The sequence below is a fragment of the Rhipicephalus sanguineus genome, chromosome 6 (assembly GCF_013339695.2).
Source record: "Rhipicephalus sanguineus isolate Rsan-2018 chromosome 6, BIME_Rsan_1.4, whole genome shotgun sequence".
Lineage (NCBI taxonomy): Eukaryota > Metazoa > Arthropoda > Arachnida > Ixodida > Ixodidae > Rhipicephalus > Rhipicephalus sanguineus.
Genome location: NC_051181.1, coordinates 129,467,603 through 129,484,913, shown reverse-complemented (window position 1 = coordinate 129,484,913; position 17,311 = coordinate 129,467,603). Strand labels below are relative to the sequence as shown.

The window sequence follows — 17,311 nt, the reverse complement described above, 5'->3', positions numbered from 1 at the left end:
GGGCGGATTGTGGCCGGGCTACACGGGGTACGCGTTCGCGCGTCTGCTTTCTGCGTGCCCCTAACGACCAATGTCAGCGAACTTGGGACGGGTCAGTGTGAGCAACGCAGCTCCCTCTGGTCAGTGGACGGTGCCTATTGTTTAATCACGCATAGGAGAAATCTCACCAGGCACTACCTTGGAGGTAAACAATGGCTGCTAATGGCAATGAGAGACAGAAGAAGTCGGCTTTTAGCTAACACTTGCACTTCTACTTCTACTAACGTTTCCTACTGGAACATGCCAATGGCTGCTAATGGGGAATGAGAGACAGAAGAATTCGGCTTTTAGTTAACGCGCACGCTGCGAATTTTTTATTGTTCAACAACGCACAGGAGAAATCTCCCACCGGCACCACCTTGGAGGTCAAAGCGTAAGACTTGTTACTCACTACTACGACCACGACGACTACGAGGGACGAACGGGTGCCGCCTTAAGGAGCTTCGCCCCTAAAAACATCTGGCGTTCTTTCGTTCTGCTTTTACAAAACATCTGGCGTCTTTCGTTGGTTTATTTCATCAATCAACGGCGTTTTGAACAAAATTTTTATTGTTTAATCACGCACAGGAGAAATCTCACCAGGCACTACCTTGGAGGTAAACAGTGGCTTCTAATGGCAATGAGAGACAGAAGAAGTCGGCTTTTAGCTAACACTTACACTTCTACTTCTACTAACGTTTCCTACTGGAACATGCCAATGGCTGCTAATGGGGAATGAGAGACAGAAGAATTCGGCTTTTAGTTAACGCGCACGCTGCGAATTTTTTATTGTTCAACAACGCACAGGAGAAATCTCCCACCGGCACCACCTTGGAGGTCAAAGCGTAAGACTTGTTACTCACTACTACTACCACGACGACTACGAGGGACGAACGGGTGCCGCCTTAAGGAGCTTCGCCCCTAAAATATTGGTTTTACCTTTTTGGGAATGCTTGCTGCTAGCATGCAGGTAACTATCGCGTGTAATTTGAGTGGGCGGTTGAATTCGGTTTATGAAGCATAGCATGACTGACTGTGCATTAATTAGGTAATTATTTACCTTGCAATTTCAATTAATTGCTGTAAATGCACCATAATTTATTCTAACGCTTCCACGTGCTTTAAATTTGGTCTTCAGAACCTCGTCATCAAGTTATGTATATTTCACGCATTTATAGACAGTCGGTCATAATGCTTGTCGCAAAATCTTTATGGAGACATCGTATAATGCATGAGCACTGGCGGGCGAGTTATAACCACCTAAACCATAAATACACGAGCACGTTTGCATTCAATCTGTGTTTCGGAATGAGGCTCCGGCTGCCGTGCGAAGCGAACACGAGAACCTCATCAGCGGCAGCAAACGTGCTGAGCCACTGCTGTGGGTTACAGCGACACAACAAACGGTACGAATAACTATTCGAGATTTTGAAGTCGACGCTCAAGATAGCTCTTAAAGCGCGCCGGAAGTGACGTTAAGAACTTTGTCATGCCAACGTGCGTATACGCGTCCGTACGGTAATACGAAAAAAAAAGAGAAAAAAAAAAAAACTCCTCGCCTTGCATACTTTCCATGGTCACACAGATAAGCTTCCAGTCTACCATGAATTATCTGAATCGAATTGCGTCGATGCCTTGTATCTCGGACAGAGCACTTGAATGAAATAGTGGCTATGTCGTACAGCTGTTCTACAACGTAGGCGTTATTTTATTCTGGGCTTTGTTAACTCAGGGCATTGCCACTACCATGAATGATCTATAATGAGCTGCGGGCAAAACTAATATATTCACTTCTGAGAAGAAAATCGTACCATTTATTTGCGTATCTTGATCTTTTTTTCTTTTTTTTGAATATTTCTTTGTCAGGAATTCTACCCCAGCAGATACATGTGTTATATGGGACAAAACGAACAAGATTATGCAAGAGTTCAATTGTGTATAGCAATCTATCTCTGGGACCCTTGCTCCTCGACGAGCGGACTTGGGTTTTCAGAGAATGTGCACTTGATAGAAAAGCGGCTTTTTTTTTCTTCTTCTTCTTTTGTGCTAACAAACTTGTGCATAGCAGCGGTCACCACAGGAATACGAGCGACAATGGCAAGCAGTGACCCCCCGAAATGTTTGGGACATTTAAATTCATAACCCCAGGCCAGACCTAATTGCACAATAAAGGTGACACATTATGATCAATTATTTTAATGCAAATTATCAATTACCAGAAGAACGTCATGAACAGAAAAGACGAAGGGAACATTATTGTTTTACAAATATGCTATCTTCCGCTTTTACTTTTCTTTTTTTTTTGCATATATAAAATACCAACGCGTCGAATGTTATGGTTCTTTCAAATGAATGGCCAGCTTTTCCCATCTACAAGTCAGGTTAGGATGGGTTAAAATAATAATAATTGTTGCTGTTTTACGTCCCAAAGCCACGATATGATTATAGAGACGCCTCAATAGCGGGCTTCGGAAATTTCGGCCACCTGGTGCTCTTTAACGTGCTCGTAAATCTAAGCTCACGGGCTTATACCGTATAATTTTAACTCCATTGAAATGCGGCCGCTGCCGGGATTCGATTCCGCAACCTTCGGGTCAGCTGTCGAGCGCTATAACCACTAGACCAGTGTGGCGGTTGGCTAGTATAGGTAAGGTCAGACCAAACAGCCCTCGGACGTAATCTACGAAGTACACAGAGTCATATTTATTCGCTTAGATGACCTCGGTTATGGGCCGGCATTGGACTGTTTTCAATACTCTCTCCCTCGAACTTGGCACCTCGTGCGGTGTCGGTACACAATGCCACGGCATTGCATGCGTGGCCGAGAACCCTTTAACACATGACGAGCGATAAAAATTATATCTATATTCGCGGCCGTCACGTGGAAATCAAGGTAACTCCCCGCGTCTCTACGCAGTCGTCGGGCCGCAGAAATGCGCGTGCCCTTCGCGCCTTTGTGGAAAGGCCGTGCGGAGCACGGTATATCTGTGTGTGTGTCTTATTAAAGCTAAAGCCTTAAAGGGACACTATAAAGGCAAATAACACTTTATGTCAGAGTGAAAGCTCAATGTATGACAACGTCCAAAACGGCAACATTATCAACAGCAGTGCCATAATACCGAGAAATTAAGCTAAATGTATCACACTATGAGCGCCACGAGTAGGACATTTTGAAAATGATCCCGATGACGTGAGAGCGTCCGACTACAATTAATCACTAGTAATCAAACTAGCTGCAATAAAAAAAGAACCTTCCGTGCATAAAGAGACGTAATAAAATGCTGCTTGTTCATTTCTGTTTGATTCATGGAAAAAAGAATTTCTTTGGCGTTGCCATGCGCGTGGTTCAAAGGTTCCGTTTTCGCCGAACTGCGCTTCGCCCGGCGCCCGGCTGCGCTCACGCGGTCAGGGGTAGTTTCGGTAATGCGCGTACTGCCGCGTGCGTTTTGCGCGCTCGTCAAAGTCGCTCTGACAGAAAGTTCGACAAAATGCCGCATGCATGTGATGTTGCCGGATGCCCGAATGGTGCACGCCGCCAGTGCACGCCGCCGCGCAGTAAAGGCGGGCAACGTAGGGCACGGCAACAGTGACGTCAGAAAGATCGCTTTCAGGTGGGTGATTTGAAGTGCGCTATAACGCGATGCGGACCACTAAAACGAGATTTTTTTTTTTCAAAATAAGCACTTCCTTGGCACAAAAGTAGCACTACGAGGTTTCTGGACCGCTATTTCAACAATCAACGTCGACTTAATATTTGCCTTTAGTGTCGAGCGGCCCCTTGAACGAAATGCGGCAGGCGAACAAAGTGGTACAAAAACCCTCGTGACCTACGTAACTGCGGAACGTCGTAACGACGCCGCAGATCCCAGAAACCTATGATGTCATCATGACGTCCCGTGATGACGTCATCAGATGGCATCGTCACTTGTTTAAGAGTGCCGGCCCCAGGGTCGTGCCGTGATAACTTGAGCACTCTCGTTTCAATAGCTTCTGCATGTAGAGAGAATCCCCGCACAAAATCCACAATCTGTGAAGCTGACAAACCTCGATGAAGGATTATGAAGATTCTTCGTCCGTTCTGCATCGGCACGCTTTTTAATTAATGTTCTGTAGATGCAATATAAATGCGATTCAACTTCATTATCAGTGGATATAAATAAACGGCGCCTAAAACGGCCGGGCTGTTTTTGGTATGGCCTGGCCGTAGGTCTGGTAGGGTGCTTGGCTGCTCGTGAGGGCTGGTGTGTTGTCTGCTTTGGCATTCCCCTTCTCTGTACACAACTTGATGTCTCTGCAACTAAACTCCTTTAAGGTCTTCGTTAAATTTTTTGTGATATTGTTGTCCTATTGTACGAAGTCTCATGTCTTGCTTCGCGAGTAGCGGCCAGAAATATTCTGCTTTTCCTTCTGGCAATATTTATATACCTTTTCACGTTAGAGAAAAAGCACCGCCATGCTGGTCCGGGGCACGGGAGTACAAAGGTTGAAATCACAGCCTCGCCAGTGCATTTTTGGGGGGTCACGAATATTTAGTATATCCCAGAGAGGATTATGGAGGCGCCGTGTGTGAAAAGGTCTGACCTGTGGGCGGCTTAAAATGATTCTTATGATAGCGGCTCACTCGCCAGATCCTTAATGCATTCGTCATTACGTCACTCCGTCACCTTGATCGTGCTTGTTTCATCACTAACGCACGAAGTTACGAACGTGCCGTCCCTGTATTCCCGACTTCTACACATGCAGCGCGAACTTTGGCACGAACCTTGGAGTAATGGCATTCCTCCGAGATATAGAAAGCCGCTGCCTGATAAGAAACGTCAAGCAAATGTCGGCAGAAAAATGTACATCAAGTAAAGAGAAGCAGCTCTAAGCTTAGGAGAAAGGCTCTGCCAACGAAGTGGCTGATAGAAGGCCCACTCGAACTGCAGGTAGGTCTTTGGATTCCAGAAAGACCAGCGCCGTATACACGCGAGTGATTTCCGCCGGCACGCTGTCTGCTCTCGAACGCATGTGCAGATTGTTCTTCAGCTGTGTGCCTGCGTATTTTTTGCCTGTTTGTGTTACGGCAGTGCATCCTGTTTACAATGGCGCGGTTAGCTGTTGCCATCCTCGGTAATCCACGTAAACGACCTTCGTGCGTTCTTTTACGCAACGATGCAACGAGGCATGCACGCTGTCCGGAACTTGACGGTGTTGCCATGTGCAGGCGTGCGCAAGGCTCCCCGTACTTTTACAGTAAAGGTCTGCCCCATACTTTTACGATGTAACAAAGTATGAGACCTTGGCCACCTGTGGTCCTTTAACGTGCACCTGAATATCTAAGTACACGGGCCTCTGACATTGCATTTAAAAAACTGCTTATACCTCCAGCCTTTATCCCCAAAAAGCGGGGGACCAAATGCAGGCCGTTGTGAAAAGCACGCCATCGCTTCATTTTAACAGCGGAGTCAATTGCTTGAGCTCGCCGTTGCTCCGCGCGGCGTTCGCGAAAACTCGGCCTAGGCTTTGAATAGCCTAGATAGTCTACGTCAAGATTAGTTAAGCCTGGCTTATTATAGCTGAACACGATTGAGACTAGTTAAGCTCAGTCTAGCAATCGATACCATTTGATAGCCGATCGATAGCTAATCAATAGCTAATTGATAATTGATCAATCACCAATAAATTCTAGGAAAGCCCTGGTTGAGCTTATACCGATAGCCCAAGATGCATGGTCAATACCTTCTAATGGCCAACCGATAGACATGCAACAGCTAATCGATAATCAGTCAGTAACCAATAAATTCTTGAAAATGCTCGGTTGAGCTTAGCCTAGCCCAAAATGTATGGCCAATCAAAAGCTAATCGATAATCGATCAATAGCCAATAAATTCTACAAAATACTTGTTTGAGCTCACCCCAGCTCAAAATGCATGAGAAACAAGTAACGCCGCCCCAGCTCCGCTCTTCCTTCAGGTTTTGCACCACTGCTGCGAAACTGCTTTTTTTATTTTTGCGTTCATTGCTAAGCTTATTAAGGCGAAAGCCTTAGATGCCTCATATCAAACGCTAAAATTGACCGGCATCCCACGTCGGCGGCTTCAACACGAGTGATGCAAAAAACCATCACGTGATGACGTCACTGTGACGTCATCACACGACATCATTGTTTGGTCAAAGGAGGGGCCGATCACTGAGGCAGCAGTGCAAAACCAGCCGAGGTTCCTCCGATACTGGAGGCACTTTAGGTGCAGAAAGGTGTCAGGGGGTGGCGGAGCAGGATCAACACATCGACTAAGAAGGAAAAGAAAATGGCTTTCGCCTTCGAGTCGACTTAGCTGAATACATAAGGGACCCTGTGAGTTTTTTTTAAAGGTGAAAGCCTTATATGCCTCACTAAACACGAAATTTGACCATCGGCGTCAGCGGCGTCCAGCGTCGGCGGCGTCTTGCCTACTGCGGCGTCGGGGACGAGTGGTGCAAAAAATCACCATCACGTGTGACGTCACCGTATGACGTCACAAATCGCGAAAATGTGTGACGGCATCACGACGGCACAGTTTCTGTCGTGACGTCATGTGATGTGGCGCCACTTAATGCCGTTGTAGCGCCCTCTTTCGGGCGGCAAGCAAAACCGGAGAGCGCGCGACCTCAAGACAAGCAGTAAAACTGAGAGCTGGGCGAGTTGGTATGAATTCATGTTGAAACTTTTTTAGCGCGCACAAAAGACGGAGGACACAGAAAGAAGGTACAAAACAAGCGCTCGTTTTGTACCTTCTTTCTGTGTCCTCCGTCTTTTGTGCGCGCTAAAAAAGTTTCAACATGAACTCAAGACAAGAAAATAAAGACGGCGCTTCGCAGTGGCACGTGAAGCCACGGCTCGTGTTTCCTGCTGGCGTCGAGTCTGGTTCAGCCGTCTCGTTCATTCGCTCCTGTAGCATAAGCCTACACGGTCATCCCATAACATCGTAGCTTGGTCATTGGCGGGCTGATCACGGAGGCAGTGCAAAACCAGGTGAGGTGCCTCCAGTCCTGGAGGCAGTGCGAAACCACGATAGATGCACAAAGCTTTCGGAGGGTGGCGGGGCAGGATAAATACTACATCTAGGGAGCCTACATGACCGGCCGTTCATGTAGGCCTTCGAGTCGTCTGAGGTGAATGCACAAAGGACCCTGTGATTTGTTTCTTGTGGGCTTGGCCAACGGAGGGGGGGGGGGAGGAGATCGCGATAAACATCCCCCCCCCTGATGATAGAGAATCCACATCCTCGCCGCCCAAGCGCCTTCACATCGCGGATTGGATGCCCATTATTGTTTTTGTCCTCCGCAGGCATAACAGAATCCGCTCTCTACCGGAGGACATGTTTAGCGACATGCCCGCCCTGACCCTGCTGGACGTGAGCAACAACTACTTGCAGACGCTCTCCGAGAGCTCCATGGCGCCCGTGCTCAGGAACCTCAGGCTGCTGGAGATGAGCAGTGAGTGTTCGGGATTTTTAGTGCGTCGCTGCTTTGTAATCGATGCCATCAAAGAAAGATGCCATCTTTATCGTGTGTCGCGACAGAGTGACTGAGTGGTGTCACGTTTCTTTTCCAAAGAGGGTTTGATTGGTTGATCAACCTGCTAATTGACATGCCGCTTGATTGACTGGGTTGACTGATTGATTGATTGGTGGCTACGCATTGTGGGAATCTATTCAAGGGCGTCCGCAGAACTTATTGCAGGGGGGTGCAAAGGGGGGAGGGGAGAGAGAGATCCAGCACAGACAGCTTTCACTGCCGTGACATGACCTGCAAGATTAATCAGTAGTGTGCAACGTGCGAAATTGGTTGGAAATAGAGAAGGCCGGGACCTGAGTAAGCTGTGTAACACATTGCTACCGCACAGAAAAATATTATCCGAAATTCCAGGGAGGGGCAGCTGCCCCCCCCCCTTGCACCCCCCTCCGGACGCCCATGAATCTATTTCAGGCGAAGTACTCAGCAAGTAGCTGCTTAGAAATGCCGCTCTTCCAGCTTTCGCTGTGACTGTGCTGCGCTTTCCGCGCAGGCCTGGCGTTTTTTAGGGGCGAAGCTCCTTAGGGTGTGGGTCGTTTCCTCCTCTTTAGTAATAGTAGTATGTATGTAGCCAGCTCTAGTTTAATGAATTGCTCACTAGATGGCGTTTCATGTATTTCTTAAAGCTCTAGTTTAATGAATTGGTCAGTAGATGGCGTTTCATGTATTTCTTAAAGCTCTAGTTTATCGAATTGCTCACTAAATGGCGTTTCATGTGTTTCTTAGAGTTGCTGTTTAAAGATGACAGATGGCGCTTGTATAATGCGAATGGCGCATGTCATTGGATGCCTGCGATCGTAAAAGGCGCTCGCTCTTGGCGCGCTTTCGCTCGGAGTCGCCGGATGGAGGCAGACAAGGCGCTCGCTCTTGGCGCGCTTTCTCTTTCGCTCGGGAGCGGACACTTTCCCTGCATTTCACCGATCACAAAGCGGTTATAATGAAGGGACCACGTAAACCAACAGTACAATAAAAGTTTGATGTTTAATATATACACGGTGTTTCACACTCTTTATATGATGTACTAGGCGAATTTCACGGAAGAGTTTCACGGTTTACCGATGATTTCCTCCGGAGCTTCGCCCCACTCATCATCATTCACCCCGAGGATATGCTGTGATTTTGCTTTAAGCCTAGGGTTACGAGGTCGATTGACGTTGCTGCGTACATTGTGTAGTTGTGGGCTTACCAGGCGTGTCGACTACACTGACGACTCAAGGGTACCTTATGGTCCTGCGTAACGTCGGCACTTACGTTAGAGCACAGACGTCAGTTTTGTCTAAACGAAGTACAAGCTCAAGTTTGATAGATAGATAGATAGATAGATAGATAGATAGATAGATAGATAGATAGATAGATAGATAGATAGATAGATAGATAGATAGATAGATAGATAGATAGATAGATAGATAGATAGATAGATAGATAGATAGATAGATAGATAGATAGATAGATAGATAGATAGATAGATAGATAGATAGATAGATAGATAGATAGATAGATAGATAGATAGATAGATATTCTAACTTGATAGTGCCCCTGGTCCCCCGAGTCACGAGTAATAAGAGGCAACCGAAGGCCATTACGTCCAGTGTCACTGCATGATTGTCTCGTCGCTGTCTCTGCTGAGGTGCGAAACGATTCAGATAACGGCTCAACGAACGCCCCGCGTCTCTCTCGTCCCGCTCATGCTTCGAGGAAATCCCACGCGTATCGTAGCACACGCTCTTATCGCGACATTATAACCTTTGCGGTGATTTTCATGAATTAGCGCAGCTCGGACTAAGTGCTCGAAACAAGAAGATAAGAAAGAGATTGGAGAGAACGACTGACGTTAACTCGTGATGGCGTGTTACGCAACACCAGTCCATCCAAAACGCGTTACCACTTCGACCTTCACAATGACAACATTTTCACATCGTTGCGCGGTATATATCCATATCAAGAACTACATGCATCTGTGCTATATAACGTGAATGTTGTTACGAACACTCTACGAGGGGCGTACACACCCTGTTGTTTTTGTGAAGGCACTCCCTTAACTAGTAAGAATATTTTTAACCTTAACGAACGCATATGGAGTGTTGTATTGATCACAAGAAGACAGCAAATCAACATACATCGTAATACACCAATAACTGCTGCGCTTTTATGCATCTCAGAATCACGATGTCGTTATGAGGCACGCCGTATATTTGAGTGCTACGGAAATTTCGGCCACCTGGGGCTCTTTAATGTGCACCTAAATCTAATTACACGGGCATCTAGCATTGTCGCCTCTATCGAAAATGCGACAGCCGTGACCTGTATCGAACCCGCGACCTAGCATTTCACCTTCGTCGAAACGCGGCCGCCGCGGCCGAGATTCGACCCCGCGACCTTCCGGTGCCCAGCTGCTAGTAAGAGCGCGCCATCGGACCTGCGAGGACGTGGCGCAACATCTCGGTAATTAGCGAGGTCGTTGTAGTGCACTCGAGATACACAGATCGGCCGCGATGCAAAAGATTTCTGTCCATTGTCATCTTATCTCTGTGCGCAAGTACCTGCGGCAGTTCCAGGCACGTGCCTTGATGTCTAGCATAGAGCTTCATAATCGTACACTAGAAGAAAATCTGGCGCTAGTGTCTGTGGGAGCTGCCACGCCTGACGCTTCAGCCAGCATGGGAACGATGAGTAGTGCATGGATTTGTGTTGGATTTGCCTAAGCTTCTTTTTTCCGGCTCTGCATGGCTTCGTTGGCCTGCAGCCGCTCTGTCGCAAGATGAAGTTCAGCAAAAGTTGAGCTGTCCCTATCCACCGCCTTGACCCTTTTAAGTTCACCACTTGAAATCGGCTCTCGACGTTCACTTCATTTTTTTCGAAACTTAAAGCCAAAATGCTACATTGACCCAAGCCACAAGTGTGTTCGAAGCCACAAGCACGAATAATAGGCAAATACGTGTACTACCCATCATTCCCATGGTGGCTGAACGATCGCAAAGCCAGAGTTCCCGCTAGTAAATATTGTAGGAAACTCTATGATGTCGACTAGGGTACCAATATGGGCTTGTTGGTTCATCGTAAACTGGCTTGTAATATAGCGCGGAAACAAACGACGACAAAGAAGAAGTACAGGAGAAGTAGCGCTGGTGTTCGTCCTGTACTTCTTTGCCGTCGTTTGTTTCCGCGCTATGCTACAAGCCAGTTTCTATGATGTCCCCCCCCCCCCCAAAAAAAAAAAAGCCTTTTGAGATGTCTCCCATACGATGAGAGCAGTTTTATGTTAGGAAACGCTTATTACAGCAAAGGAGCACGGCGCGGCGTCAAGCGGGAAGTGGCGGGTGGGGTGGGGAGATGGTAATAAATTAACGAATTGGGCGAGTTGGAACTTGGAATATACCGATGACGGCCAGCGCAAGCAAGAGACGTGACTAGAAGAAAGCTCACGACACAAGTGCAGTTTGTCGTGTGCTTTCTGTTAGTCTTGTGTCTTCTTTGCGCTGGCCATGCTGCGATGGAAGACAGCGGAAAGAAACGGCCACCTTCTCGAGATACGAGTTATGAAGACGACCGAGCGCCAGTTCAGGGCCTACCTCTCTCCCAATTAGTAGAACCGGCGGGTGCCCGGCGGCACTGGGTTCGATTCCCAATTTCCCAGTGCTGTCGGGCACCCACCGGTCTTTATAAACAAAGAGGGGTACCCTGCAATTATTTTAAGTTTTTCTTTAAGCTTCAATATAATTTCTGTCCTTTAGTATAGTGGTTTGAGGAGGGGAAAGACGCTTATTTCTGCCAGCGTTTATTTCTGCGAACGGACGGGCTTTGAGAGTCGTGATAGCGGGAAATGGGGGCTTATGAGGCTTTCTTTAAGTGCACTAGCATCTACATATAAATTTTTTAACAGTTACGTTCTTTGGCAAATCGTTCCTTGTGAGTCGATCCAGAAAACTATCATCACCATAAACGCGGATGTGTCACAGAAATTGGGTAAATCCCACTACTCACCTTTAAAAATGAAGAAGGCAACAGTTAGCCCAACAAATGGATGCGAAGCGACAGCGGCGAGCCGAACACCCCGAGTACGTACAACGAAAGAATACGAGGGAACGGGAAAGGCAACGGCAGCTGTGAGAAGACACCGAAGTGATGGAAGGCCTACGCCAACGACGGCGTGACCATAGATCTATGCATGGTGCGAACGCTTGGTTTCAGCGCGAGTTTTGGACAACCGTGTCGTGTCTGTGGCTGTCTGTTTAACTCGAAACCTCTCTGCGCTGAGAGTCAACGTAGAAACAATCTAGCATCACCCAGCTAAAGCCTAGCAACAACCTAGAAGCAACCTAGAACCTGCATCATCTAGCTAAGGCCTAGAAACAACCTAGAAGAAACCGGACTAGTCTTCAGAATCATCCAGTGTCGCTGTTTCAAGCCTTGCGTGGCTTAGTGAGAGCTTCACCAATTTCCTTTTTTTTTCTTTGCATCATTCCGCCCGCGTCGCAATACTGTCGCCGCGGCCTCCGGGATTTGAACCCTTGACCAATTGCTGAGCATCAGAACGCCGTCCCATGTCACACGTCGTATTTTATTTAGCAGCACCGCTTGTCAACGCCGAACGGCCGTAACCAAAGCTAGCAAACAAACACATGGCCAATATTTGTTGCTTGCACCATCCTTGCTATCTTTCGGCTCACATGCTTCTGCGCAGTAATGATCGGTAGTCGAGCGCTTTCGTTCTTGAAGTGCGTTCTACCTCTAATTGCAGTGCGCAGTAAGGGTCACCTCATATATGGTTATAGACTGTAGCTGCGCAGACATTTGGGCGAACTGGTACGGTTCCATGTTGATTAACCAGAATCGCAAACAAGTATTTCGTTCTTATAGCCAAGCGGTTCTCCTTTAGATGTGGGCAACTTTGGAGGTTCTTAAAAGAAGCTGTATACGGTTAGGAGGCGGGAAAATGTGGAGGTCCGTGAGTCCGTGAGTGCGCAGAAACTATAACGACGAAGTGATGCTAGCATACGCTATACCTCGAAGGGTCTCCGCGCTTGCACTAACTTCGGCTCAGGTTTCGTCAGCATATATACCTATAGCGATATAGGCTCACATGCACGCCGCAGCATGAATCGCTACCCATAGTATCCTTTACGTGTTCTTAGTATCCTTTAAGCTAACGTCACCAAACGCAAAGGTTGAAGCATGCATCTCTTAAATTGGGTTATAGAGAAATCAAAGGCTATAACAGAAGACAGTTAGATTGATTGCAGCTCGTGATAAACACCGCGGCCAGCACGTTTAAGTTTCGTTGGTTAACACGAAGTCCTTGGACGGTGATTTTTTTTTTTTACTCTCTCTGGTATGTTAGGCTGCTTTACTTTAAAGGGACACAAAAGGCAAATATTAAGTCGACGTTGATTGTTGAAATAGCGGTCCAGAAACCTCGCAGTGCTACTTTTGTGCCACGGAAGTGCTTATTTTGAAATAAAATCACGTTTTAGTGGTCCGCATCGCGTTAGCGCACTTCAAATCACCCGCCTGAAATCAGTCTTTCACACGTCACTGCTGCCGTGCCCAACGTTGCCCGCCTTTACTGCGCGGCGGCGTGTACTGGCGGCGTGCACCATTCGGGCATCCGGCAACATCACATGCTTGCGGCATTTTGTCGAACTTTCTGTCAGAGCGACTTTCACGAGCACGCAAAACACACGCGGCAGTATGCGATACCGAAACTACCACTGAGACGCGACCGCGTGAGCGAAGCAGGTCGCCGGGTGAAGCGCAGTTCGGCAAAAACAGAACCTTTGAACCACGCGCGCCGTTCCCCATGGCAACGCCAAAGAGGTTCTTTTTTCCATGAATCAAACAGAAACGAACAGCATTTTATTACGTCTCTTGATGCATGGAAGGTTCTTTTTTTATTGCTGCTAGTTTGATTACTAGTGATTAATTGTAGACAGGCTCTCATACGTCATCGGGATCATTTTGAAAATTTGCCACTCGTGGCGCTCATCGTGTGATACATTTAGCTTGATTTCTCGCTACCTAGGGCACTGCTGGTGATAATATTGCCGTTTTAGACGTTGTCATACATTGAGCTTTCACTCTGACATAAATTGTTATTTGCCTTTAGTGTCCCTTTAACACTGCCGACTGCGCAGTTGACTATGTGTGCTTTTTTTATTTGTACGTTTTTTTTTCTTTCCCCTCTAAGACTTAAGTCGCGAAAATGACCCACCGTGGTGGTCTAGTGGTTATGGTACACTCAACTGCTGACCCGAAGGTAGCGGGATCGAATCCGGGCCGCGGCGGCCGCATGTTCGATAGAGGCGAAAATGCTTGAGGTCCGTGTACATATATTTAGGTGCACGTTAAAGAACCCCAGGTGTTCGAAATTTCCGGAGCCCACCACTACGGCGTTCCTCGTAATCATATCGTGGTTTTGGGACGTAAACACCAAGAATTGTATATTAAGCTTCGAAAGTGCGCTTACTCTGTGCGCTTTCTGTGTGCGTGCACTATACCTTCGTCGCACTGTAGGTTTATATAGTTGCACCGCGCAAAAAAAAGAAAGCACAGATAGGTAAAGGTGTGTTGCGAGACCCTGAGCGTTGATAGGCTTATCATCGCTCCACGCTTAGTATAGGAGCCGCCTACTGGCGGAGAGCTATTCAACCGCTAAATGGCGTGATTTTGGTGCTGACGTTCCCGCGTGATTCCGTGTTCGGCCAGTGTCCATTGCGACAGCTGGAGCTCAGATAAGCTTGTGCATGTCCTTGCTGTGCAACATGCGCCTACAGTTAAGAATAGCAGCAGAAGCAAAGCTTTGCACACTGATATTTCTCGTAGCTTGTGGCATGACTGCAAGGTCATTTGTTAAGAGTAATCTTCATATCATGAGCGCGGCAGAAAACGTTTTCGCAGATAAACCTATTCAACTTTCTCTGTTGGACTGTCGTAGTGAGTAAAACATTTATTAAAGCGAAAAAGAGACAGGCGTGCGTCACATCAACACATTGTTACAAGCGCAGATAGCCAAGAGCTAGCCAACATGAGCCAGTATTACTCGTATTTAGCAAGTAAGTGTGGTATAGGTTTCACGCATATTAGACACATTTCTCGATATAATTAATGTTCCAGTGTATATCTTGTCTTGGTTGGTCTTTTGTCTTTGGTTGAGCCGCCAGATGAGCCGACAGGCCACGTGATCTCGCTTTGACCAATCAAGTGTAAGCGCGCGCATTTCAAGTCAAGCGGCGCATTCACGACATCACGTGATCGCGCTAGCCAATAATGTAGACTCGCGCGCTTTCCTAACAACAAGTGATCTCGCTAGCCAATCGAAAAGACTCGCGTGTATAGACTTCGCCTGGTTCGAGATGGGTAGACCTCGTGTAGTCCGGACTGCCGAGGAGCACGACTGCTTACGAGGAACGTCGGCGCCAACTCGATCGTGAACGGAACTGCTTGGCTGTCCGACCACATTGACGGTGTGTATGGGCCGATTTTTTAGATGCGAAGTATCTTAAGGCGGAGCTCAATCCGGTGGTGGTGGTGGTGGTGGTGTGCGGCGTGACCACCCTTACTGCGCATGCGCATACCCTCTGCACACACCTCCTCTCCAGTGTACTTAGATTTAGGTGCACGTTAAAGAACCCCAGGCGGTCGAAATTTCCGGAGCCCTCCACTACGGCGTCTCTCATAATCATATGGTGGTTTTGGGACGTTAAACCCCAGATATTATTATTACACCTCCTCTCCACTCACCATCTCCCCTTCCCTCTCCACCTTCCCTCTCCACTTTCCCTCTCCCTTTCCCCTCTCCCCTCCCCTTTCCACTCTTCCTCTGAAACGCGGGCTAGACATGCCGAAATTCTCTCCTGCGCAACGCCGCGATGAGCTCGAGCGCATGCGCATCCCCTCCCCTTCTCTCTCCTCTCCTACGCTGCCCCCCTCTCGCCCGCCTGTCGACCGCGTTCCCCGCTCGCCCTGTGAGAATTAACGGCCAGGCTAGATGGAAGATACGACGCGCGTAGCGTCCCTCTTCGCGTTCCACGACGCAAGGTCGGTAGCATGCCCAACGAACGCCAACGGAACGCGATCGTGCAAGTGCTCCGGCTTCGCATCGCCTCATGGTCCCCTTTAGCGGGAGATGGTGTAATTTTTTCTTCTTAGCTACACAATGCTTCTCTGTATGCCTTCCCAGCTCGTAATAAGATCACGTGCTGCGTGACGCCAGCTGGCAACAAAAAGAGTGTTCCACACTCGCTGCCATGGCGGCGAGAGGCGCTGGCTAACATTCCCAGGAATGCCCCGCCACGGTGGTCTAGTGGTTATGGCGCTCGACTGCTGACCCAAAGGTTGCGGGATCGAATCCCGGCTGCGGCGGCTACATTTTTGATGTAGGCGAAAATGCTTGAGGCCCGTGTACTTAGATTTAGGTGCACGTTAAAGAACCCCAGGTATTATTATTATTATTATTATTATTATTATTATTAACATTCCCAGGATTATCAATACCCAATACAGTGGATGGGAAAGCGACCGCCGCTGTGCATCAGACGCGTTACCAACGGTTCTTACCTGCGGCAAGTTGATTTTTCGACCGCTTTGATTCCTTTCCATTTATGTCATTATTACTATACTACAGTTAAAAACATGCAAGTAATGTACTCTATACGTTCCTAAGCTTCATTGTCTGTTGGTTTCATTATGTTGTGCCTAACAAAAGAAACGAGCCTTCGATAAATCCCCCCTCTTTCTTTCGCAGATAACCAGTACTACTGCGACTGCAACCTGACGTGGGTGGGCCGGGCGTTCACCAACTCCAACTACCTGGACCGGTTCTGGCAGCGCAACGACATCACATGCAACGCACCGCCTCACCTGTACGGTACGGACGTTTTAACGCTCACGGACGAGAACCTGGCCTGCGCCAACCTGGTCCCACTCAGCATGCACTGACACTATCCTGTCGCTACTGATGATCGCCAATGCCAGCTAGTCTTTCATAGAAGACCTCCGCAGTGCGGCCAACGGCCGCCCGTGTGTGTATTTATAACTACAACGCCGAGTCTGCTGCTGATCACCTTCCTGGACCGAGGAGTGCTTACGACATTGTTCAGGACCGGACATGCGAGTGCGCTCCCGCTGCATCTGCTCGTGCACTCGTGCAGCTCCAATTCTCGTGCGCTGTGTACAACAAACGGTGCTTCGCAATACGACGACGCCGGTCATGCAGTGTTGTAGTCGCGAGTAGTTTTGTGAACGATACGAACATCGGTGCCAAGAGCAGCTCGTCGTTCGCGGTTCGTGGATCTGTGATAGAATAGGACACTGTGCCACATCGCGATGCACCAAGTCACCATCGCAGCGATGTTGATCTGTCTCGCCACGTCAGCCGTTGAACTTTTCGCGCATTGTATGTAGACTTCGCGATATACTATTCTGCGTCCCCCCCCTCCCCCTCCACCCCTTCTATTGCATCTCCAAGCTTTTTCATCTTTCTCATTATGTTTTCATCGATGGCACCCTACAGCTTTATAAATGGAAAACTCTTGTGCACCGCAAACTAGGGTGGCTAGCATTCTAGCCACCCTACCTCAAACTTTTCCAGAAAGGATGTGTTGCCAGACTAGCGTCAGGATTCTGCCAAAACGCGCGAGACACACCATAACCTTGCTGAGGAGGTCGTGTATTCTGTCGATTGATAACTTTCTGGGATATTCGCTATTCTGGGATAGCCGCTGTTCCGGTATAACTTTCTGGCACAACCTCCAACGTTTAG

General features: G+C 48.0%; 1 protein-coding gene across 1 annotated transcript in view; it reads left to right on the top strand.

Moving 5' to 3' along the window:
• LOC119396397 (protein slit) overlaps positions 1 to 16,995 on the top strand; it is a 29,396-nt gene extending 12,401 nt beyond the window's left edge. The window contains exons 2-3 of the mRNA XM_037663599.2: positions 7,328 to 7,476; positions 16,295 to 16,995. Coding sequence (XP_037519527.1) covers positions 7,328 to 7,476; positions 16,295 to 16,488 — 343 coding nt within the window. The 3' untranslated portion in view covers positions 16,489 to 16,995. The remainder of the gene's footprint in view (positions 1 to 7,327; positions 7,477 to 16,294) is intronic.
• Positions 16,996 to 17,311: the final 316 nt, after the last annotated feature.